Genomic DNA, 24687 nt, shown 5'->3' on the forward strand with positions numbered 1-24687 from the left:
AGACGAGAACAAGCAAATGCTTCAGAATCGGTAGAAAAAGCAAATGCTAGTTTTTATTCATATGGCCCATTGACAAGCCTAGGTGTGTACATTTGTAAACGTCAATGATGCATGTAGTCCTACCAGAAAGTAAATGTCCACCGTTTTTAAAAAATTTCACAGAAATAAAATAAGATATTTGAATGCGGTTTTCAGCAGAGTATGGTATATTTAGTTGGTCATGTATCTGTTGTATTTGGATGCACCTAATTCCATCTCTTCAATATGTAACAAACATTTCAATAAAGGTCCAAAAATCACTTTTTTATTTCATATGCCTTTTCAAAAATTTACAGGAGCCCATGAACTGTGCTTTATGACCATCATTTTTGGCACATTTAATTCCGTAGAATGTGTTCGATAGTCATGAGATAGTCATGAGAAATTAACATTTTTGCTTAGGATTTTCATGTTATCTTTTTAAACTCTCTTCCATAACCTTTGATAAAGACCCCCAATCCTTCATGTATGAGCTGAGTTGGCCATAAACCCCTTGAGCGAGTGATCATTTGTCATTCATTGTGTGTTCCCCTAGGTGTGGAGAGCTTCGCTTCACTCGTGACTGGCCATTAGGCGATAAAAACAAGAGGCCCAAGGGCCTGGCGCTCAGCTGAAATGGATAGGTGAAGGCAAGGGCCAAGTGTGTGTTGCTACCCAGTTATCATGAGGCAACGTGAAGCTGTAACATCTAGCACGCAGAAGTGCTGGTGCGAAAGACCTTCTAGCTATATCAGTGCATGCTGAAGTACCGAGTTGACATCACCCTGCTATTATGACATAAAGTCATTTCTATTGCCGTTGCAGTAGTGGGGTGTGTGATGACGTCAAGGAGTTGTGTGGTGACGTCAAAGAGTGGAGTCCTTGTCTTCAGGCAGCGTAGGTGGAACTAATAACATGCACATGGACAAAAGGTACATAATTGATACAGTGTACTTTGTGAGGTGGGCCTGGTGCTTTACAATGGTCAAATGAACCGACTGACGTCTGGACATTGATGAAGTGGATGCAGCCAAATGTTTGGGATGGTCTTTTTTGTATGTGAAGAAAAGAAGATAAAGAGTTGGTTAATAAAATGAACTTTATTGGTGCGGCAGATATTTGATGCCTTTCGGTAGATATTTGAAGCCTTTCGGCAGATATTTGATGCCTTGAGGCAGATATTTGATGCCTTGCGGCAGATATTTGATAACGCTCTTCGGGAATGGAAAGCAGTAAAACGAGTAAGCACACCTGACTCTGATGTGGGAACAGCAAGTGCTTTACTGGACTTGAAATGTGCCAGCCTCCTCTTACAATAACCAACAACAGTTACTCTGTAAATAAAGAGAAGAGAAATTACCACTGACTGAATAAAAAAGGGTGACATAGACGGGGAAATGTGCACCTCCGGATACAGTCTGTGCTTGATCAGGCATTTGTCAGATGATATCCTGAACAAGGCATATATACACTTATTACTCAGTGAAAAGTCAGTCCTGTGAGCTGTTTTCCAATTCAAAAATAAAAGTGTAACCTCTTTAAATTAGTCTCACAGACTGAACCATAACAATCAACAGCAAACCTTGCCCACATGATGTGAGCCGAGAGCTGGGATTAAAGATAAGCGAGTGGTGTACTACATTTTGAAAATTGTCTATCGTCTACGACATGTGACAGAACAGGATCTAGTGGACTTAATGATGAGGTACTATCAAATAAGGTGTCCATCAAATGAATCATGAGGGCCTGTTGAGTTATACTCTAAGCCTATATAGGGATAGGCTATCGTTTTTGTCTTTTTTACAGCCTACAGCACAGCCATGCACAGCGCAGTGTATCCAGACAGTACAGGATTGCAAACCAAAAACATTGCTGCGTAACGAAACTGCAGTGGAATTCATACTATGATGTCATAATGTGACTTTCAAAATAATTGTTATCAGTGTTTATCACAAGACCTTTCGCCATTTTAATTGCGCGTTTTAGGCAGATTAATCAATTATTACATGCATGCGTTATATATCACCGAAATGATAATTGCGTAGGCTATTTGAAACTAAGTTCAGATATAATTTTCGATCTGGGAATTGAATTTAGGAGAGTGATTTTTGACACCCGGTCGGCATATCATAATCACTCAGGACTTGCAAAATTCACGCGAGATCGCTTGCGTACGGCACGTTTGAAAACCGAATTTCACAAATTCCACAAATATTTACCACATACCATAATTATGTATCACCACAAAGGTAACTCTCTAGACTATTTCAAACCAAGTTCAGATACTTATTTTCACAAAAATTCGAAGCTCTGCAAGCGATTTTTCACCGGTAGAGATCGACTGAAACAAATTTCTCGCTCTAAAATGACATGAGACGAGCACAAAATTTCCGCAATATTATAAACTAGAGGCCTGACGGCCTGGTAGCTTCGCTGTTGGCATGAGTATGGCTGCAGTGTTAGCGAGCATAGAAGCTATTCAGAGATGTCACTCGGGGACCATATTGGAAGAAAGATGACCCAGTCGTGGCAAGATACTCCAATGACGCGTGTTATGTATATGGTAGTGTCAGTATCCCGCCAGATCTGCCCATTTTTCTCCAGCATGGCCGCTGATAATGTCATATGAATAGCCTCTATTTAATGAAGCAGACCTGCTTCATAGCTCTAGCGATAATGGCTCTCCATCATTTGAACACTGATTTGATGTAAAGTAACTCATTGGTATTGCCCTTCACCACAGAGCGAACTCAATATTGTCAGTTTTTCTCCTCCACGGACAGAGAAAACTTTATATACAATGTAGTTCGTTTCAGAACGGACTGGTAGGACACTATACTAGTATGTATTGTTGCCACCATTGGTCAGTGCCATTATCGATGCTCTGGTTGTGTTCCCTATAGAGTACTGGCTTTGAGAAGAGAATGAGTAACAAGAATGTTTGTAGGAAAATAAAGATTTATTGGATTGATTGTCTTGGCCAGCAAGTGATTAGAATCAAAATACAATGATTAGAAATTATGTATGTAAATTTTGGCAGCAATTAGTAATAGAAACAATAGTATAACAAATGTATGCTTAGATATTTGATGAAGGGCTTTATTCAATTCTAAATCAAACTAATAACTGCCAAACTTGTCAAACACTATGCAGTTTTGGAAAAGCACATGCAGATGATTATCTCAAGCAAAGATCATGTTTTAGGGATGCATGATGTGGCATGTATGGGTCCTGCAAATACAGCATGATGTGCTAAGTTTGGCAGATATTAGCTCGATATAAAATTGAATAAAGTTAAACTAAAAAGTGTATACGTTGCTACTAGCAAAAATAGGTACATTTTTAATTCCAGCAATGTGATAATATGCTGCATTAAAGGGGTCTTATTGTCAGCTTGCTATTGGGCTCATGTTACTACTGCAACTACACAAGCAGGTGGCACCAACAGTTAAGAACCAATAAAATAATACTGTATGGTTATTTTGTTACATGTGCCGATGAACAATATTTTAATCAATTATTAACTGTTGGCATCACCTGCTGGAGTAGGGGAGCATCCATTAAGTACGTACGCACTGAGGGGGGGGGAGGGGGGAGCCTATGAAATCCGTACACTATGCGTACAGGGGGGGAGGGGGGGTTAATGGTCTTGCGAACGTACGCAACCCAAGAACCGTTTTTTGAACAATTAAAAAAAAAAAATTATCATAATAATCGTCTCCTCTTTCTTATTTTTATTTGGATAATCATACTTGTTCTTCAGAAGATGTGTGAACTCATACGCTTCTGGGTTCGGATGTTACCCGACTGCAATGTTTTAGCAATTTCCAGCGCCGTTTAAATTTCCCGGTAATGTGTGTCACCGTCGGAGAAAAATTGCGCAGTCGACTTGCCAATACGACGCCAATCCGATTGTGGCGCCACAATGTAGCAAAATCAGGTACTATGTCTGTTCCTCTGCTAGGGAATTCAAGGTTCTATAGGCGTAGGCTCGTACAGGGGGGGGGGAGGGGGGGTATGAGGCAATGCGTACAAGGTGCATACAGTGGGGGAGGGGGGGTCTCAAAATTGGCATTTTCGTGCGATTGTACTTAATGGACGCTCCCTAGTTGCAGAACTAACATGGGCCAATTAGCAAGCTGACAGTAGGGTCCCTTTAAGTGACAATTATTATGCTATATTAACATATAAATGCAAATTTGAGCTGTTTATAGTAATTCACGGAGTGTGATTAATATACAAATGTATATGTAAGATTACTGAGTATCAACATTATCATCAGTCCCAGTAGGCTTCATGGCCAAGTCGGTCTCTTCAACGATCATAGTGATACTTCTTCCGTGACGGGTGGTAAGCAGAGTAAGGGGCAGGAGAGGCAACAATGCTTCCTCTGCTTGAGCAGCTGGGGGCTGTCAAGATGTAAAACATGGCGGTTGAGCATGGCTGTTGGAATGGTGAAGGCAGTGAGCATCTCATCCAGAAGTGTTGCGGCTGTGGAGGTCATATCTTCGATTGCCATGAATGTCATCTCTACTGTTTGGATGGGTTTGTCTAGTTTCTGGAAGGAAGAGGGGATGAATTACTTTGAGATATCATTAGAGGTGGTTGAAATTTTTCTTGTTCCAAATAAGTCGAGTCCAATTATCAGCCACTCTAGTCTGCTATCGATATTCGTTCCGCTCTGAGTTCTACTTTTTACGCTACCCATCGCTCCACATATATCACTAGAACCATTAACTGAAGTGTTTTTGCAAGATCCTGCATTTCCACTTTCCAGTTTAAAATATCAAGTTTTGAAATATTCATGAGTTGTAATAATGGTTGACAAACATTTCAGTCAAAAATTTGAGGCAAAAGGTGCAAAATCCAGTGTTTTATTCAATATTTTCTGGCGCACTATATTAGCCACATCACAGCCAAATATAGTTGGCACGCCGAGGTCTTGATTCTGATTTTAGAAACAACCCATAACAAACCAATGAAAATGCTGGAAATGAGATCACGTGAATGGAGGTCGCCATGTTGGGGATCTTCTTTCTTGCATTTCTACGCAATTTAGTACAAAGATGGCGCCAGAGGTAGAAGTGACCGTAACTACAGCGTAGCGTAAAATAAACGTGGAACGATACATTCTGGCAGGCGAGAGTGATTATCAGCCTGGACCAATTGTTAATGTAGTTGTGTATTATGTTAAGTTACTAAAAGTGAAATTTTTGTGATTGTTGGTCACACAAAACAGGAATACATACGTCGATGGTGGTGGTTGCGTTGCAGTTGAGGCTGACACATCCAATCCGGATAGTTGTTTTCGCATTCATTATCTTCACATCATCACTGATATGGCAATTTGAATAATTGCAGTTTGGTTTTACTAGTCTCCCGCTACGGGGAGTTTACTAGAATTAATCTGCCCGAACCGGACTCGAACCCGAGACCACGGCAACTTCGCCTAGCACAATACATGCATACTAACGCGATATTGCTGTATACTACAAGTGCGAGCAGCATTCAACACACTGCACTGACCGTTAGCGATCTTTTTCTCAGTAATATATTATAATATTGGAGGCCACACCCTCAGTTGTAGCACTGCACAGTGCACAACATGCTCCCATGGCAAAATGCCAAATTTGACTGGAGAATCGGCTGAAACCCGGCCCGCGGCATCCAAACTAGGCCGATTTGCAGACAATTGTAGGTTGTTGGACAAAACAACACTCATAATTGTAAACCATGGTATCTTAGAGTAAAGTTGGTCACTATTAGAGAACCCCACTGACAGTTCCATCCAAATTATTTGATAATCAATGAAAATGAATTCTACAGAAAACATGCTTACCTGAAGCCATGATAGAAAATAGTTCTGGCAATCATGCCTAGAGGGGTGCCCTTGTAGCGGTAGCAAATAACATATTGATACGCAGTGAATCGCCACAACTGAATGAATTATTTTGTTCAACTTAAAATATTCTCAGCATCATCAAAACACACACCAGTAGTTTTCAGTGACTGTCGACATGAGTCGTATAGATAATCTACTCCATCGAAATTTCGCCACCAGCATCGCGATCGCACCTACCAAATAGAACTATATCAGGCAGGTGTGTAAACGTCAGTATCGATTAGTTTTATGCAAATAAGTGACAACGCAATACAAGGTCCTGGAAGCCTGTTACCGGAAGTGCCGAAAATGCCTCTCGAAGGTCGGTTATTTTCCTCTAAATACAACTAACAGACTTTTTAAGCAGTTTTAATGCCAATAACATCGCATTATTATCTGAGGAAGATAGTCAGAAGAAAAAAGCATTATTAATGGCAATGTAGAGATTGCTATTGCAGTTTGATCGATTGTGTCGTCTGCTAGCAGGCTGACCCATAGCTAAAGCTTTGCTGGCTAAAGCACAGCGAAGCTAAAAACTATTGATAAATCTGAATTATATAGACTATTTTCAGTACCTAAACAAATTTCAGGCACATGGTCACGTTGATTAAAAGAGTATCAACCGATTGAACATGAGAAATTTCACTCAAATTCATTGAAGCAGCGACTACCGCCATTTTTAAATGGTGGCATCTTTTCGATCGGCCAATCAGCGACACTGCTTGCAAAAAGTTGAGCCACCGCCAAATTTCAAATCGCCAAAATTCAGTCAATGTGTCTGCAGCGTCAACTGACAGTGAAAACTAAATTAATTCCATTAAAAGTAAAAATGAAAAAATATTAAAAAATATTCAGCCACATTTGAAAACAATATTTGCTCTGTGGACCGAGGTAAAAAGGGAAAGAAATTAAAACGCGAAATGACCTCATTCTCTTAACACAGGTCGGATCGCACTGATTTTTCGTTTCTGAGTTCACCTTGGGCAACTCCTAATTTAGCACCGTCAACGAAGTGCCTAGGTCTTACGATAACAAAACATGCAGCCCATGTTGACGGATGGACGGACGGACCCTCAGACAGAATCTGAATAGCTATTCTACCAGCTCGCTGACTTTGTCAGCTGAGCTAAAAATGACGAGTGAGGGTCGTCTTTTTTTATGGACATCAGTCTAATTGACCATGGGATGATAGATAAGAGCTGTATTTCAATGGAAGGCTTCCATATCACCGCTGTCATTTCTGGCTGGCCATTGGGTTATTGAAAGTATGTGGGTAAAGGACGACACTGTTTGACAAATACAAATTCCCCATTTTTATAGAGATCATGCGTAATTCCAGCTGAATACATGTTTTAGATTAGAAATGTACAGGGTGCCCGTGCTGTGTCAGTGCGTATACAGAACACCGTTGGATAAAAAGAATGTTAGAAATAAAGTCGTGTCGTGCAGCGTATGAAACAGATTGTGAGTGCATGTCGCAAATGTGGCTACTGTGTAGGGTAAATCCTCCAATGCGTAAAACTAACCCATTTGTGCCAGTTTGTCTTGGGTCACTAAGACCCGCTGGCGCTGCATGTTACTGTATTTATAATTCTGCTAAATTTTGATTATTTCTGGGTTTCTGACATTGTATATTTGAAACCTTGCAGTGCGTGGGAGTTGATCTTTGGCCATTACCCTGGGATATCTAAATCCTTTTGTGGAAGCTAGACTTTCATGGGGGTTGGGTTGGGGATTCTTTCCTTCACGTCTTTAGCCAGTATTATACATGTACATGTGTAGTCATAAAGCTGAATCTAATAAAAGTGCCAAAAGTGGAGCTTAACTTGACTTGTTAATCCCATCCGAGTTGCCTGTTGTACAGTGCGGTATCGAGTAGACACCTTCTGGATATCTCAAACGTAAGGAATCCCCAGCCTTTGACCCACACTAACCCACTACTTCAATCAATCAATACATATTATTTATATAGCGCTCCAATTACTCCGCAGGAGAGTATTCTGGGGCGCTATCCCTCCTGTAGGCAGCTGCAAATAGGTGGGCCTTCAGGAGGGACTTGAAACCTTCAATGGAATCGGCATGGTGGACGCTCGTCGGCAGCTGATTCCACAGTCTTGGAGCAGCTGCCGAGAATGAGCGTCCACCGAGAGTTGGATGCTTGAACCGGGGAACCTCCAGGAGCATCTCAGATTCAGATCTAAGGCCAGAGCGCCCAGTTCTTTTTAATTGAATCATGGATCTGAGATACTCCGGAGCTTCACCAGTCAAGCACTTAAACACCAGGAGCAACATTTTGTACTGGATCCTGAATTTGACAGGAAGCCAGTGTAGCTGTGCCAAAACAGGGGAAATGTGGTCAAACTTGCCCACCAAACACACAACTCTTGCCGCTGAGTTAAAAACCCGTTGCACCTGGTTTGTAGCCCTGGCAGGTATACCATGGAGGAGAGCATTGCAATAGTCAAGGTGGGCAATGATGAAAGCATGCACCAAGGTCTTGGTCGTTTTCTCCGAGAGGAATTTACGGATTTGGCGTATCCGGTAGAGACCGTAGTAGGCCTTGGCACACACTTTGTTGACATGGGTATCCATTGACATATTGCTGTCAAACCAAGCTCCAAGATTTCGGACGCATTTGACGGGATGGATATCGGTATCTCCCACCCTGACTGATACAATGCTCAACTTGGCAATTTGCTGTCGTGTGCGCACTTTGGTGAAATCAGGTTGCTGGTGGTGTTATGGAATGGAATAGAATAGAATAGTAAAGAAGTAAGCTGATGATTGGAGTAGCTTTTATTGTTATTTTGGGTAGTCTATCTCTATAGCAAGAAATGTCTAGGTGAACTCGTTCAGAATGTAGAGAGGTCACAAGATATTTCCAAGTTTTAGAACAAAAAGGCCGCGAGTCGGCCACCTTCAATGCGAAATCAGCCATTATTGAACTTGACCTTGATATTCACCCCATACACCTGCACACCAAATATGAACTGTCTAGGTGAACTCGTTCAGAATATAGAGAGGTCACAAGGCATTATCAAGTTTTACAACAAAATGGCCGGCAGTCGGCCATCTTGAGTGCGAAATCAACCATTATGAAACTTCGCCTTGATATTCACCCGATACACGTGCACAGCAAATATGAAATGTCTAGGCGAACTCGTTCAGAATGTAGAGAGGTCACAAGACATTTGCAAGTTTTACAACAAAATGGCCGACAGTCGGCCATCTTGAGTGCGAAATCAGCCATTATCGAACTTGGCCTTGATATTCACCCGATACACGTGCACACCAAATATGAAATGTCTAGACGAACTCGTTCAGAATGTAGAGAGGTCACAAGGGATTTGGAAGTTTTACAACAAAATGGCCCCCAGTCGGCCATCTTGAGTGCGAAATCCGCCATTATCGAACTTGGCCTTGATATTCACCCGATACACGTGCACACCAAATATGAAATGTCTAGGCGAATTTGTTCAGAATGTAGAGAGGTCACAAGGGATTTGGAAGTTTTACAACAAAATGGCCGCCAGTCGGCCACCTTGAGTGCGAAATCAGCCATTATCGTACTTGGCCTTGATATTCACCCGATACACGTGCACACTAAATATGAAATGTCTAGGCGAACTTGTTCAGTATGTAGAGAGGTCACAAGGGATTTGGAAGTTTTACAACAAAATGGCCGCCAGTCGGCCATCTTGAGTGCGAAATCAGCCATTATCGAACTTGGCCTTGATATTTACCCGATACACGTGGACACCAAATATGAAATGTCTAGACGAACTCGTTCAGAATGTAGAGAGGTCACAAGGGATTTGGAAGTTTTACAACAAAATGGCCCCCAGTCGGCCATCTTGAGTGCGAAATCCGCCATTATCGAACTTGGCCTTGATATTCACCCGATACACGTGCACACCAAATATGAAATGTCTAGGCGAATTTGTTCAGAATGTAGAGAGGTCACAAGGGATTTGGAAGTTTTACAACAAAATGGCCGCCAGTCGGCCACCTTGAGTGAGAAATCAGCCATTATCGTACTTGGCCTTGATATTCACCCGATACACGTGCACACTAAATATGAAATGTCTAGGCGAACTTGTTCAGTATGTAGAGAGGTCACAAGGGATTTGGAAGTTTTACAACAAAATGGCCGCCAGTCGGCCATCTTGAGTGCGAAATCAGCCATTATCGAACTTGGCCTTGATATTTACCCGATACACATGGACACCAAATATGAAATGTCTAGGCGAACTCATTCAGAATGTAGAGAGGTCACAACAGTGTGACATACAGACGGTCGGACGGACAATCCTGATTAAAACAATATATCCAAACTTTCTCCGAAAGCGCGGATATAATAAAAAAGTTACTTTTTGGAAATTTTTAAAATTGCCTGTTACATAATAAAGAAACAGGATTAGCTGGGTCCAAATACAACAGAAACATGACCAACTGGTGTGGTGTTTGTAGACACACCCGTTATACTGTCGTAATAGTCGCATAATATGTTCTGTGGAATTTCGTTGTCTTCTGTAAGCCTGGGCGATGAGCCAGTTATTAACTTTCGTATGGTGAAATAAATCACGTTATTATACCTTCAAGATCTGTTTATTGGTATACATAACATTGGTGACGAGGAAGGCGAACTGTCACTGAGTGAGTAGAAGCCATGGTGTTGTCATCAGGCGAGTTATTAGCCGTCGAGAGATTTGATTTGGCAGGAAATGCCGCGGCCGTCGGTCCCCGCTGGGAACGATGGCGGAAATCATTCGAATATTTTGTGGAGGCCAAGGGCGTCGATGCGGCCCCACAGAAGAAGGCCCTACTCCTGCACTGTGCTGGGCCAGAGGTGCAGGAACTCTTTGAAACTTTGGTCGACCCTGGCCCCGCCACGATTGAACTGGACGGCGATGGCAACCCCATTCCGGACCGTGCAAATGCGTACGAAAAGGCAATGCGTACATTGAACCGGCACTTCGTGGGCAAGATAAATGAACTCTACGAACGCCATGTGTTCAGGGCTATGGCTCAGAAAGACGGTGAGACCGTGGATAAATTCGTTGCAAGACTAAAATTAAATGGCCAGGGCCATTGTGCTCACCTGTCGATATGAAAGGGAGAGTATGAGGAAGAACTTGTCATTGTTAGGGGTTAATCATGCAATAGTTGTGGGATGGTGTGGTTTGTCTTGAAAAAGTGGAGTTAGTCGTATTGTTTTCCGTGTGCACATGTTACTGACGTTGGAATAAGTGAATCGTTATTTGTGGGAGAAGCTGAGAGATGTTTTGCTGGCCAATACTTGACTTGCCAAACTCAGAAATGCAGTGCCACTCGCGGACAAAGATAGAAAATTGACATTTTTTTCACCGGTTTTCGCTGCGCATGCGTACCAGCCATCCGGAAACTAATAATGGCGGCAATCTGAACTTGTTTTGTGTAAGTTTTTGAGAGTTCAAAAAGTTCTTTAAGGCTCATGATTTAAGATAATTTAGCAATCTGATAACTATTACGTGTTAAGAAACAGACGTACCACAGAAGATTTATAAACATGACCACGAAAAGCGGAAATCAACTAAAGATGACGGCTGGTATGCATGCGCAGCGAAAACCGGTGAAAAAAATGTCGAGTTGTTCTATCTTTGTCGGCGAGTGGCGCTGCATTTCTGAGTTTGGCAAGTCAAGTATTAAGACGGGTTTACATGTGTCTTAGCTATTCAGTGACTATTGAAAATAAACAGCGCATTTACATTTTGTAAAACCTGCTGTCATTGGCCGAAATTTCAAATGAATGGGATGTACCTGTGGAATTGCGTGTGATTACGCTATCTTGAAAGGAGTATTTATCCTCGGCTTGCGATTAGAGAGAAATGTTGAAAAATATGATACAAGAACAATTGAAGCAAGGAATGCACAGTATAGAATATGTTGTACTGAGTAACTAGGTAGCAGTTTGTATTCATTTTTGAGACAATAACATAGTTACAAGACAGCCCTATAGTCGGATTCATCAGTAAATGTCACTGCCCTTTTGGGCCGCTGCGCAAAAACTACTGGGCCGATTTCTTCAAAGTTTAGTTTTTCTTGAATCTAATTTCGGGACCCAAGAGGATTTTCATATTTCAGTAATCATGGTTACGAAATAATTTTTTTCTTTATAATTTGCAAATCTCTAACCTGGAAATTGTGTTGGGTCCCGAAATTAGATTCAAGAAAAACCAAACTTTGAAGAAATCGGCCCAATAGTTTTTGCACAGCGACCCAAAGGGCAGTCAGTGACATTTACTTATGAATCCGACTATAGGCCTAACTATAAAAGCACTGATGACAGCTACGCTACACTTTCATCATTATCATCATCTACTTTAGTCAACCAGCTCAGATGACCTTTCTTGGGGCAGTGATCGGTAACGGTGAACTCCTTCCGACCCAACAGGCAAATGTTTACATTCGTGTCTCCGTGTATCATGGATTCATGTGTATACTAACACCGTTGTTGTGTTGACACACTGACTGACTCCGACTGTGTACATTTCTACAGCGACGAAAAACGATCACAAAAATGGTTCTTTTTAAGCACTCGTGACATGTTTACAAAAATTAAAGCAAGTGTTTTTAGTAGAGGTTTACCTAATGAGTAGCGTCTGGGTGATTATAAACAATTAACTTGTGTTTAAAAGCCCACATTGTAACGAAAGGTTCCGGCTTGACGCTAATCTCCACTGACGGAAGCCGCCATTTTGCCATACTCTCGAAACTTAGGGATCGTCAAATACAATGGAAATCACATAATTTCTGACACACACTGCTACAATTCATCATTTTATTGTTCTTTCACAGTATTATTACGCCACCCCGATTCGCAAGGCAGCTTTGTACCAACTGGCTCTGCATTGACTATCCCCATTCCAAGCCGAAGAACAGTGTGACAAGTTTCTCATTTTACCTTCCAATCACAGTCAAAATTTTCTAAAACAACCGGCAATGAGGACAAACTAATAATCTCAAACCAATCACAAGAATGTAATCAACACATACAACCTCATCCGAAAAGCGGATGATTAAGTTTTAGCATTCATTCAAGGTGATTTAATTCCTTCTTCGTCTCGCTTCAAATTCATAAAATGGCTGTCTTCCATACTTGTAGTATGCAGATCTAGTGGCGCAGTACAACACTGCGCATCTGGGATACCCCGACGGATTGCCTCGAACTGCGAAATTCAAAACTGCTGGCAATGTGCCAACTGACATTTTTGCACAATACCGCCACCTAGTGATATGAAATGAAATTAATCTATTTAATATCGAAACCTCTATATCAGTCCGACCTCTTAAACTTCATTTCAAACTTCAATCTGCTGGAATAAAGAAAATGGGCTTTTTTAACCTTGACCTACTTATACCTGAATAGTAGGTCACACTGACCTAAATCTGTGTCAACATGTAGAGATGCCCAATAGGTGTCTACATATCAAATTTAGAGAGTCTATGACCAATAGCAAAAAAACGTGCCATGATCAAAGAAATTTTAGAGTTCGTCCTCTGTGACCTTGAAATGAAGGTCAAATCAAAAACCCGTGTGATATGTGATGTACCTTTATTAGATACACCCACCATAAAATTTTCATCGCTCCAGCTTTAACCATAAGCTTCAAAATGACAAAAATAGGTTTTCAAAGAGCACCCCCTATATGGCAGACCAGCAGTCAAATTGCGCTGATTTTCATTCTGAAGGAAGGACTTGCCTAGGGGTACCCACACACCAAGTATGAACTTTCTGGGTCAAGCGGTTAAGAAACGTGCCACGATTTTGTCAAAAGTTAACGACGGACGACGACGACGACGACGACGGACGACGACGGACGCCAGACGCCGCGGTATCGTATTAGCTCACCTGACAGGTGAGCTGAAAAGACTGCAGTTTAGTCCAAGAGTATAGGGGTACATTCGTACCAAGTTAGGGATCTGTAGCTAAAGCAGTGACAAAACGTGCCGTCATTGTAAAATGGCGGTGCCATAGGAAAACTTTGACCTCTGTGACCTTGAGTAGTAGGTCAAATCAAAAACCCACATTTATGAAATGTATCCTTGCTAGGAGTACCTACCATAAAAATGTTATGAAAATCAGACCACTATTAAACGAGCAATCAAACATTTTAACTTTGGACATTAAATTTGGCCCCCGGGTGGTTAAACTAAGAATTTTTCAAGATGCCCGCCTGGCACCCATATTGGCTATCACATTTGATAAAAAATCAAGGATTTAGTAGAGAGTACATAGATATACATCCAGATCAAATTTGGTTGCAATCCGATCATTAGTTTCGGAGTAATAGTACTGTGTTTATTTTTCAAGATGGCTGCCTGGCAGCCATATTTGATGTCCGAACGGCCGAAATTTTAGGGGTGGAATAGAGAATCCCCAGATACATGTCCACACTGGTTTAAAACCTTCTAGCTAAAATAGATAGGAAACATGCTACTGTTCAGTGAATCAGCAAACTTTGACCTCTGTGACCTTGAAAAGGAGGTCAAATCAAAAACCCGGAGGATATATGATGCACCTTTGCTAGAAGTACCTACCATATTTTTTTCAAAATTTCCCGACTACTATTAAGGGAGATATTGCATATTTTCACTTTTAACGTTTGGCCCCCTCGTGGCCAAACCATGACACGAATCGGACCGAAACTTGGTCTCCAAGGTGTCATTACATAAGGGTACATGTGTACCAAGTTTCAACTCAATAGCTCTAACAGTTACGAAACGTGCCCTGCTAACAGACGACGGACGACGACGACGACGACGACGGAAGACGGACGACGGACGCCACGGTATGGGATAAGCTCACCTCTTCTAAGAGGTGAGCTAAAAAGCAGGCCATGTATTGTAATTTTGATAATGCGGAGGTGGACATACGTGACCAAGTTATCGAAAAATGCCTGTCCAATAAGCTGAGGAGGAAATTGTTAGAAAAAGAAGATTTGACGCTTGAGAGACTGTTGCAAACATCACGTGCCTCAGAGGTTGTCGAGTATCAGCTAGAGTCGATGGGTTCTGGTTTGAAGCAGGAAAAATCCGAAAGTGTGAATCGTGTCACTAAAGCAGGCCAAGGTTGGAAAAGGGACAAAAGTCGTTTTCAAAAAGGCGATGCTGAGGGTGGCAGTTGTTTTAGGTGTGGTTGTCAAGGTCACTTTGGACGGGACCCAGAGTGCCCCGCACGGGGGCAGGAGTGTTGGAAATGCGGAAAAGCTGGTCACTTCGAAAAAGTTTGTCGTTCGAAAAAGGGAACCAAGGAAGAGCAATGGGCTCCAAAAGGGGGTGCTAAAGGATCGCAAAAGAAACAACGATCGTATTACGTGGAAACACCGAATTCAGATTCGGATTCTGAAGCGTTGTTTGCTGTTTATTCTTCAACGGAAGGATCCGAGATTAAGGTTGATGTGCAGGTGTGCGATAAATCAGCGTCTTTTGTTGTGGACACCGCCGCAGCGGTATCCGTTATACCGCATGAAATGTATCAATCACAATTTGCATCAGTGCCAATTCAGGAAAGTGAAATGCATCTGAAAAGTTATTCAGGAAATCCGATTCCGGTGGTCGGAGAAATTTGTGTGCCTATTGTGTATAAGGGGCAAAAAGCTGAGTTACCCCTAGTAGTAGCAAAAGGTGTAAAGGTGGCGCTATTGGGCCGAAATTGGCTCAGGGTTATCAAGCTTGACTGGAAGCATATTTTTGGTGTTTTTAGTGATGACCCCGAGGTTGAGAAGCTCATTCAGCGTTACCCTTCTGTTTTTAGTGGGAAAACAGGTACTATTACTGGGTTCAAGGCAGACTTGAAGCTTAAAGAGGGTGCTACGCCAATCTTTTGTAAGGCTAGGCCAGTCCCATACTCCATCAAGTCTAGAGTCGGTCTTGAACTTGACAGGTTGGCTGAGGTGGGAATTCTAAAAAAGGTGGAAACAAGTGAGTGGGCTTCTCCGATTGTGGTTGTCCCCAAGGCATCGGGGGAACTGCGAATTTGTGGTGACTTTAAAGGCCATATATCTAGGTTTGAAACATTCTTGATACTCATGAAATATGTTGAGGGTTAAAAAAACAAGATCCCAGACATTAAAAAAATTCTAATAATAAAGTCATTATTTAGTTATTTCAATTTTCAATTTTAAACTATTTGAATTTCCAACCACACACAACTTTAGATTAGTTCCACATGTGGCCGCTAGGGATTTGTTGATGACGTAGATCAGGCTATTCAGAACAAAGCAAGATGGCTTCCGCATACAGTTTAGAGAGTGAGAGTTCATACAAGAGGCAGTTAGATAAATGTTATCTATATTGAATTATATTATGTGACAGATCACACCTATCTCATCTCATGACTCTCCCTGATGGAAATAGATACTCCATATAAAATTATGGCTATAAACTTGACTCAGTGGCAAGATAAAACTTAAAATCCCTATGTTCAATTTCCAACTATCCGTTAGGCAGATGTCATTAGAGGAGACTAGCTGGACTGACTAACAAGAATAATTCATAAGCAGATAATATAAATTATTAACATATGACATCACAGCCTGTTGTTAGCCTATAGATACAAAATTATTAACATTTATACACGAGAGCACAAGTTTTTTGCCAGAGGGCAAGAAAAACCCATGCTTACGCAGGAGGGACCAACTTATGGAATGTTTTGAAATATGTAGATATCACAAGAGCAAAAACAGCAAACCAAATTTCATTATCCCATTCAAACCCGTCCAAAAAAGGAAAAGAAAAGAGAAGTCAACATCAAGAATGAGCATGGTCAACCATAGTTCTCAAACAATGAGAACGGTTTATTCTTATAGTATCCCAAGAAAGAGCAGGTTTCATTACAATAGTTTTCTGAGAAAGATCATGGTTCATTGATAAAGTTTTCTCAGATAGATCATGTTTCATTATCCTAGTTCTCCAGGAAAGAGCATGGTTAATTGTTACATTACTCTAAGAAAGAGCATGGTTCATAGTTCTCCAATAACACTTTCTAGATGTGAGATTCGGCTTCTAAAATAAATATTACCGTTTTTCCAAAAAGATTAAAAAATTAGATTAATTACGTTTTGGAATACAATAAACTCAATTATCATGGGTAAAAGTATGCTTTCATACTAGAACATTGAAAATGTCAATAAAAAACAGACTTCATATATCAAATTTAAGAGCATTAATTGATATAATTGATATTTGTCCTCCCAAGTAGGGCAATAGCCTGATCTACATCACAACTTTTGCTGAACCCGCCGCCTGGCTCTAACAAGCCAGTTGCTAGCCTAATTAGGTAATCTAGTTGTCAAACACATAAATGGCTATATCTTCAAATTGGATTTAGCAAATTGCATGGGGTTTTCTGTATTGTATAGATTGTTAGGTGCAATTTTGCAATCGTCTGACAGCAGGAAATGGCAAAATACCTGGAGTCATGGCCTTTAAGGTGACAATCAATAAATCGTTGGAGGACAATAGTTATCCATTACCTACTGCAGATGACTTGTTTTCAATGCTGGCTGGTAGGGAGGTGTTCTCTAAGTCAGATTTAACCCAGGCATGCCAACAATTGGAGCTCACGGAGGCGTCAAAGCCGTTGTGTACGATAAATACACATCAGGGTCTTGACCAAATCCAGAGACTGCCTTTTGGCGTAAAAACAGCGCCATCTATTTTCCAGTCTGTCATGGATCGTGTGTTGGTCAATATACCCGGCGTTGGGTGTATTTTGGATGACATTTTGACGGGAACAAAACCTGAGGAGCATCTGCGTCGTTTGGAGGATGTCTTGAAACGGTTGGCCAAGCACCACATTGTTGCCAAGCTACCGAAGTGTAGGTTCCGTGTACCGGAAGTTGTCTATTTCGGTCATCGTGTTAATGCTGAGGGTCGCGCGTGTGTACCAGAGAAGGTGGACGCTATTTTGAAAGCAAAAACGCCAACTAACGTTGCAGAGTTGCGCACTTTTCTGGGCTTTGTAGGCTATTATGGGGTCTACTTGCCAAACTTGTCAACTACGTTTTCCCCATTATATCGTTTACTCCGTGACGATGTACCATGGGAGTGGACTGGTGACTGTAATAAAGCGCTAGAGCAAGTGAAAAAGGAACTTACTAGTGATCGCGTTTTGGTGCACTATGATACCAAGAAGGAGTTGATATTAGCGACAGATGCCTCGCCCCATGGTGTGGGTGCGGTGATCTCGCACAGAATGAGAGATGAGTCTGAGAGACCTATTGCTTTTGGTTCACGTTCTCTATCGGACAATGAGAAAAATAACGCGCAGATTGAGAAGGAGGCGCTTGGAATCGTGTATGGTGTGACTAAGTTCCATAAGTATTTATACGGACGGAAATTTGAACTTTACACTGATCATGAGCCACTGACTAAGATTTTTGGCCCACACACCGGTGTGCCCACACTTGCCGCGTTGCTCCTACAACGATGGGCATTGATATTGATGGCGTATGATTACACCATCCACTACCGCAGATCTGCCCAGAATGCAAATGCGGACATTCTATCCAGGTTTCCGGTGGATAGTGCACGTGTCGCTGTTGAGAGACCGGTCAATTATTTCAGTCTGGCCGACGAGCTGCCAGTTGCTGCAAGGGACATAGCGGAAGAAACTCGGAAAGATCCAGTTATGTCGCGTGTGTTCATGTACATTCAGAATGGCTGGCCAAGAGAGCTACCTGACAGTAGTCTGCAGCCATATTGGAACCGCCATGAGGAACTCTCTGTAGATCAAGGATGCATCTTGTGGGGGTTTCGCGTTGTCATACCTCCTAAGTATAGACAGAGATTGTTGTCAGAGCTACACCATGAGCACTGGGGTGTGGTTATGAAGTCTATGGCGCGTGGTTACTTGTGGTTTCCAGGAATCGATCAGGACATTGAGACTTTGGTGAGTGCATGTGATGCTTGCCTGGCTATGAAAGATAAGTCAGCCCCAGCACCACTGATTCCGTGGCCGTATCCAACCCGTGTTTGGCAGAGAGTCCATATTGACTTTGGATACTTGAACGTGTGAATTACCTCATGTTGATTGATTCATACAGCAAGTGGGTGGAAATCGAGTTGATGAAAACGGACACCACTGCTGAGAAAACTATTTGTACACTCCGTAGTTGGTTTGCGCGTCTAGGTCTTCCAGAAACTTTGGTTTCAGATAAAGGGCCTCAGTTCACTGCGAGTGAATTTGCCGATTTTATGCGCAGAAACAGAATTCAGCACAAGTTGGTACCGCCATATCATCCCCAGTAAAACGGCGCAGCTGAGAATATCGTGAAATCAGCTAAGACCGCGTTCAAAAAGCATTTTCTGGCGGAGGAGAAAGGACATGAGTGACGTCGTACCCCTCAGCAGCACGTTGATAACTTCTTGTTAACATATCGTACGACACCCCATACTGTGACGGGGGTAAGCCCGGCTGAGTTAGTGTTCAAACGTCCGCTGAGAACAAGGTTCTCCTTGCTTCGTCCAGATCTAAACAAGACTGTGACTGATAAACAGGACAAGATGGTGAAAAATCATGATAACCGGGGTGTGAAGGCACGAGCTTTTGTCCTTAATGAGATTGTGCGCGTGCACAACTTCCAAAATGGAAGGGAGAAATGGCTCCCAGGTCGTGTGGTTAAGATTCAAGGACCACAGACGTACATGGTTGATGTTGGTGGCCGCCGTAGGTTTGTACACGTGGATCACCTGCGCCGCAGTGGAGAGCTGACATTGGGAGCACCAGTAGAACCTGAGCTAATCATGCCAGACATGCCTCTGGTACAGCCTGAGCGTCCGGCTCCGGTTCATGCACCAGTCCCAATAATACCTCCAGTAGGACCTGCTCCATTGCCTGTTTCTGGGAACACCGCTGTTGCCAGTCCAGCCCCAGCTCCGAGGAGATCTGCACGTGTGGGAAAACCACCTGAACGTTTGATTGAACATTGTTGAAGGACATAGCCCATTTGTGGCATTCGTTGGTTTAGTAACATTCGATAGCTTACCTTGTGTGCGTTGTTCACATACATGTATATGGTTCACGAGACATTTTACAGTAATTAATAGGTTGTGACCATAGACACTTCCAGTTGCGTAGTATAGTCACTTAGTTGGTTATATGTTTAGTGTGGTTTTTTAAGCTCGGGTGTTTGAGCTATGTTCTAGTTTGACCGTGTTTATAATTTGGACTAGTTAATTACTTTCCGATTAGGAGGGAGGAATGTGGTGTTTGTAGACACACCCGTTATACTGTCGTAATAGTCGCATAATATGTTCTGTGGAATTTCGTTGTCTTCTGTAAGCCTGGGCGATGAGCCAGTTTGTAACTTACGTATGGTGAAATAAATCACGTCATTATACCTTGAAGATCTGTTTATTGGTATACATAACAACTGGAAATACCATTCTCTGCTGAAAACCGCATTCAATTATATTAATCTATCTCTGTGATACTTTTAAAAACCTATGGACATTTACTTTCTGGTGGGAATGTACATTTCAAAAGTATGATGACTTTTTTTCGGACAGAGTCAACATCAAAATTTAGAGTTCTCACCCCAACCCAGACTATTCTTTTGCTTCAGATAAATGAATTAGAACCCTGACAATGATCCTGAGCTGCCTTTCACTGAATTCATTCAATATTTTCTGAGTACTTGTGCAGAATTCCAGTCCTATACCGTTCGTCGGAGTGACCAGCTGTCATTTTGAATTTTACTTCTCAGACTTGGAAGACAGAGCAAATTCTGCTCAATCATCATGCCACACATCGAAAACATATTCCAAGCCTTTACCGCAACCTGGTGTGACTTTCGGAGCAATATCAGTCAGCCTATCAACATGTAGAACAGAATCCCAGACTCAGCAAGCAGCCATCTTGATCACCACACGAGGCTCTACAGGGAAATGATATTTCCCAGAAATCAACAACAAGTAGTTCGAATTGATTATTCATCACTGAAAGGGAAATGATGCAGTGGGAGAAGTACATATATCTACATTTGATACAAAATATCTCAGAACCATCGATAAAATAAAAAAACAAACGAGTGAGTTTTTTGAGTGGAAATATCATACGAGTCGTTTTCTTGGCCCGAAAAACCCACGAGACCTCACACAAGAGTGTCGTTTTCTGTTTATCGCTGCCACACCTGCGATTTTTTGAGGGATTTGTAGCTCGAATCATCGCAAGTTTCACTCCTGTAAATCCAAGACCAAAAGTGCGCCTTGCGTCGCAATGACGAGAAATCTGCCACCGCAATGACGTTACCACAACAGCAACAACGACGTACCCAACCGTCGACCGATTTTTGTGGATTTCATAAACTTGTCATCAGGGTTCCTACCCATTCACGGCAAACAAATTGAAGACCTTTCAAGACCTATTTCCATAAATTTCAAGACCCCTTATCATGGAGAATTTTCCTTTGGGGGTGAGTAAAATACACAAACATTGATGAAAATACCCCTTCTGGTCAAGAATTAGGATCCGTTCGAAACAAATTCATTTTTGGTCGGGCTTGACCAGCTAACACCTCAAAATCCTGGGGTAACAATGGCAATGCACGTATTAAGGAATGCACACAGCATTACACAGTACGTGGCAAACCTGATCGACGACCCAAAATTGCTGTGTCCAACCTTGAGACAGAGTCAGAGTCCGCCAGAGTCCGCCCCCCCCCCCATCACTGCCACATTCCACATGATATGATGTTCTTTACACAATATTAAAAATGCAAAAATGGAGAAAACCTGACATGCACGCAGGAAGTGATGTCATCTGGCGGTAGTGGGAATTCAAATTCAAATTACACAATCGTTCAGTGGTCATTAGTGCACCGTATGGTGCAAATAGATACAAATTTAATTTTTCTCTTCATCTTGACATCCAATCCTTTTTAAAAATGGCAGATTGGATCCATTTGAAGCCTCGGGGCTGAGATCACCGAAATTGAAAAACCGCTTATTTCTCCGAGAAATGACTCCGAGCGGGCCCAATTTTTGGGGGAGAATAGAGGGTCCCTAGATACACACTGGCTTAGAACCTTCTAGCTCAAATAGAAGGCGTACCTACAAAAAAATGTTTATGAAAATCCAACCAAAATCAGGGGTGCTATTGCATGTTTTATGTTTTTCCATTTCGCCCTCTAGTGGCCAAAACAAGAATAAATTTGGAACGAAATTTTGTGTGAATCGCCCCCTGGGCCCAAGGGTACAAGTGTACCAAGTTTTAAGTCCATATCTCAAGCGGTTACAAAACGTGAAGCGCGAACATACGTGCCAGTGGACGACCAAGACTGACACCAAGTCATCGCATAGGCTCACGAGGTGAGCCAAAAATGAAGCTAAATAGAACACAAATATATTTCAGTGTGTGTTTTACTTTATTCTTTTATTACAATTTCCAAGAAAAAAGTAAGCCAGCTCAATTTACTGACTTTGCCTCCAAACAGCGTGAAAATCTATTCCAGGTAAGGGAGATACCATTGGTCATGCAACAATATCGATTCAGTGAAACTCAAAATGTCCTCTATGTGTAAGTAAAATGTATCTTTGAAATAAAAAGAGGGTTCATATAAGTTGCCTGTTTGTGCAAAAAATCTAACTAATTGCCTCTAATTAGACTTCTCTAACTATGCACTAATGACTACGTCATGAGATACGCCACCCTCCAAGGCTACGCGCTGATTGGTAGTTTGACGGGTTATTCTAAAATTTTAGTCAAAAATGAGCCGGAATAGCAAACGTCGTTCCATATGGCGGCATGTCGACTGCTGTGAATCATTCAGTGCCCAAATAGTGAAATCAAAATTTTTTTTAAAAGGCATGATATTGCTCAAATTTGTGAATTCTTGAAATTGAAATATTGGTTTCTACTTTTTAAAAAACTTTCTATTGAGTAAAAATGGGATATTTTGGCTGAATAAAGAATTACAAGAAACTTGTATTAGTGATTAAATATATGGTGCCAGGGCAATCATGGGAGCTATCTGAAATGTGGAATTGGGAATGATTGCCACCTGACAAAGCAAGGTTACTTTTACTTTTAATTTAGTAAAACAAAACAATGCAGAACATAATGATTTAGGTCAGAATTCGAAGTATGTTGGGGTGAAAAAAGTTTCTTGAAACTTCCCCAAATCTGTGATTTGACCTGTGAACTTCAACTCTAAAGTGCCCCAAAATTCACTGAAACAACCCTATGAAAAATTACTGTCCATACAGTGTTTGCAGCGTCAGCTATCAGAAAATTTAACGGGATTCCCCACAACTGCATCAATATCAGGCCTCATATCTATGGGTTTTCAACGCACAATCTACTGGCGACCTGTGGTTAACAGTGAAGTTAAAGGGGGAGGGGGGGGGTCATTTCCTGGTCAACCCTAGGTCAGTCGACAGTGAACTCCAAAAGGTTAATAGGAATTTCACTTAGATTTTCTTTTTCACGGCCACACAATTTCACGATTGTCTGTAAACACAAAAATAAAAGGCACACAAACAACTCCAGGTTTATGGTATCAGCTTTTCCAAAACACTCATTAAATGTCAGTTTACCACTTGCTTGACTCTAAGCATAGAAGATGATCTCTGGAATCTGACCATCTTCAACGGATGTACCATTATTGTTCCCTGCGGCGTAGGTAAATTGGTACGTCACTTTACCACTGGTGACTGATTCATGGGTCACTTTCCTCAATCCTCTAGTACCATAATATGAGTCGGGTCCCTGAAAAAATGAAATGGCCAGGGCCATTGTGCTCACCTCATGTGGAGGAAAGATGGATAAAGAGCATGGTATTGTGTCATGTAGTGTTAGGTTTGATGTAGGTCCAAGCAATTACAATTTCCCCAAAATGGCCAATTTACAATACATTCGACCTCTGTGACCTTGAAAAGTAGGTCAAATCAAAGAAGACCCGGGTGACACATTGAATGGTTGTTAGAATTAGATGTACCTATGATATAAAATTGGTGCCAATCGGGCAAGTCATTACTAGGAATAATGGCATTTTGAAGAATTTAGGATTTGGCCCCCTCCCTGGAGGCCAAACGGCGAATCAGATCGCACCAAACTTCAGTACCTGAGATCACCTGACCAAGGGGTACATGTGTACTTAATTTGTGATCAATAGTCATTGCAGTTAAGAAACGTGCCATAGTTACGGCCTGACGGCGATTTTACGCCATTTGACCTCTGTGACCTTGACAAGGAGGTCAAATTAAAAACCTGTGTGACATATACTGTATGGTGGTTAGATGTACCCATGATATCAAATTGGTGGCAATCGGGCAAGAAGTTAAGGAATAATCACATTTTTAAGGTTTTTGGATTTTGCCCCCTGGTGGTCAAGTGGTGAATCATATTGGACCAAACTTCGGTCCCTAAGATCACCTGACTAAGGGGTAAATGTGTACCAAATTTGGTATCAATAGCCATTGCAGTTTAGAAACGTGCCATCGTTACATCCTAACGGCCAATTTACACCATTTGACCTCTGTGACCTTGAAAAGGAGGTCAAATCGAAAACCCGGAGGATATATGATGCACCTTTGCTAGAAGTACCTACCATATTTTTTTCAAAATTTCCCGACTACTATTAAGGGAGATATTGCATATTTTCACTTTTAACGTTTGGCCCCCTGGTGGCCAAACCATGAAACGAATCGGACCGAAACTTGGTCTCCAAGGTGTCATTACATAAGGGTACATGTGTACCAAGTTTCAACTCAATAGCTCTAACAGTTACGAAACGTGCCCTGCT

General features: G+C 41.8%; 2 protein-coding genes across 2 annotated transcripts in view; one reads left to right on the plus strand and one right to left on the minus strand.

The window, feature by feature from the left end:
- Positions 1-17360: 17360 nt before the first annotated feature.
- LOC135482890 (uncharacterized protein K02A2.6-like) lies at positions 17361-18959 on the plus strand. Its single transcript, XM_064763368.1, has one exon. The coding sequence runs from the start codon at positions 17361-17363 to the stop codon at positions 18957-18959; it is 1599 nt and encodes a 532-aa protein (XP_064619438.1).
- Positions 18960-22287: 3328 nt separating this feature from the next.
- LOC135482661 (BTB/POZ domain-containing protein 1-like) overlaps positions 22288-24687 on the minus strand; it is a 138159-nt gene continuing 135759 nt past the window's right edge. Inside the window, 1 exon segment of the mRNA XM_064762911.1 lies at positions 22288-23651. Within this exon segment, the coding sequence (XP_064618981.1) occupies positions 23493-23651 (159 nt within the window). The 3' untranslated portion in view covers positions 22288-23492.

The sequence above is a fragment of the Lineus longissimus genome, chromosome 2 (assembly GCF_910592395.1).
Source record: "Lineus longissimus chromosome 2, tnLinLong1.2, whole genome shotgun sequence".
In the NCBI taxonomy this organism is placed as follows: Eukaryota; Metazoa; Nemertea; class Pilidiophora; order Heteronemertea; family Lineidae; genus Lineus; species Lineus longissimus.

What these genes read in the sequence shown, in the direction of transcription:
- LOC135482890 (XM_064763368.1), top strand. Translation starts at nt 17,361, where the DNA reads ATGGCCTTTAAGGTGACAATCAATAAATCGTTGGAGGACAATAGTTAT.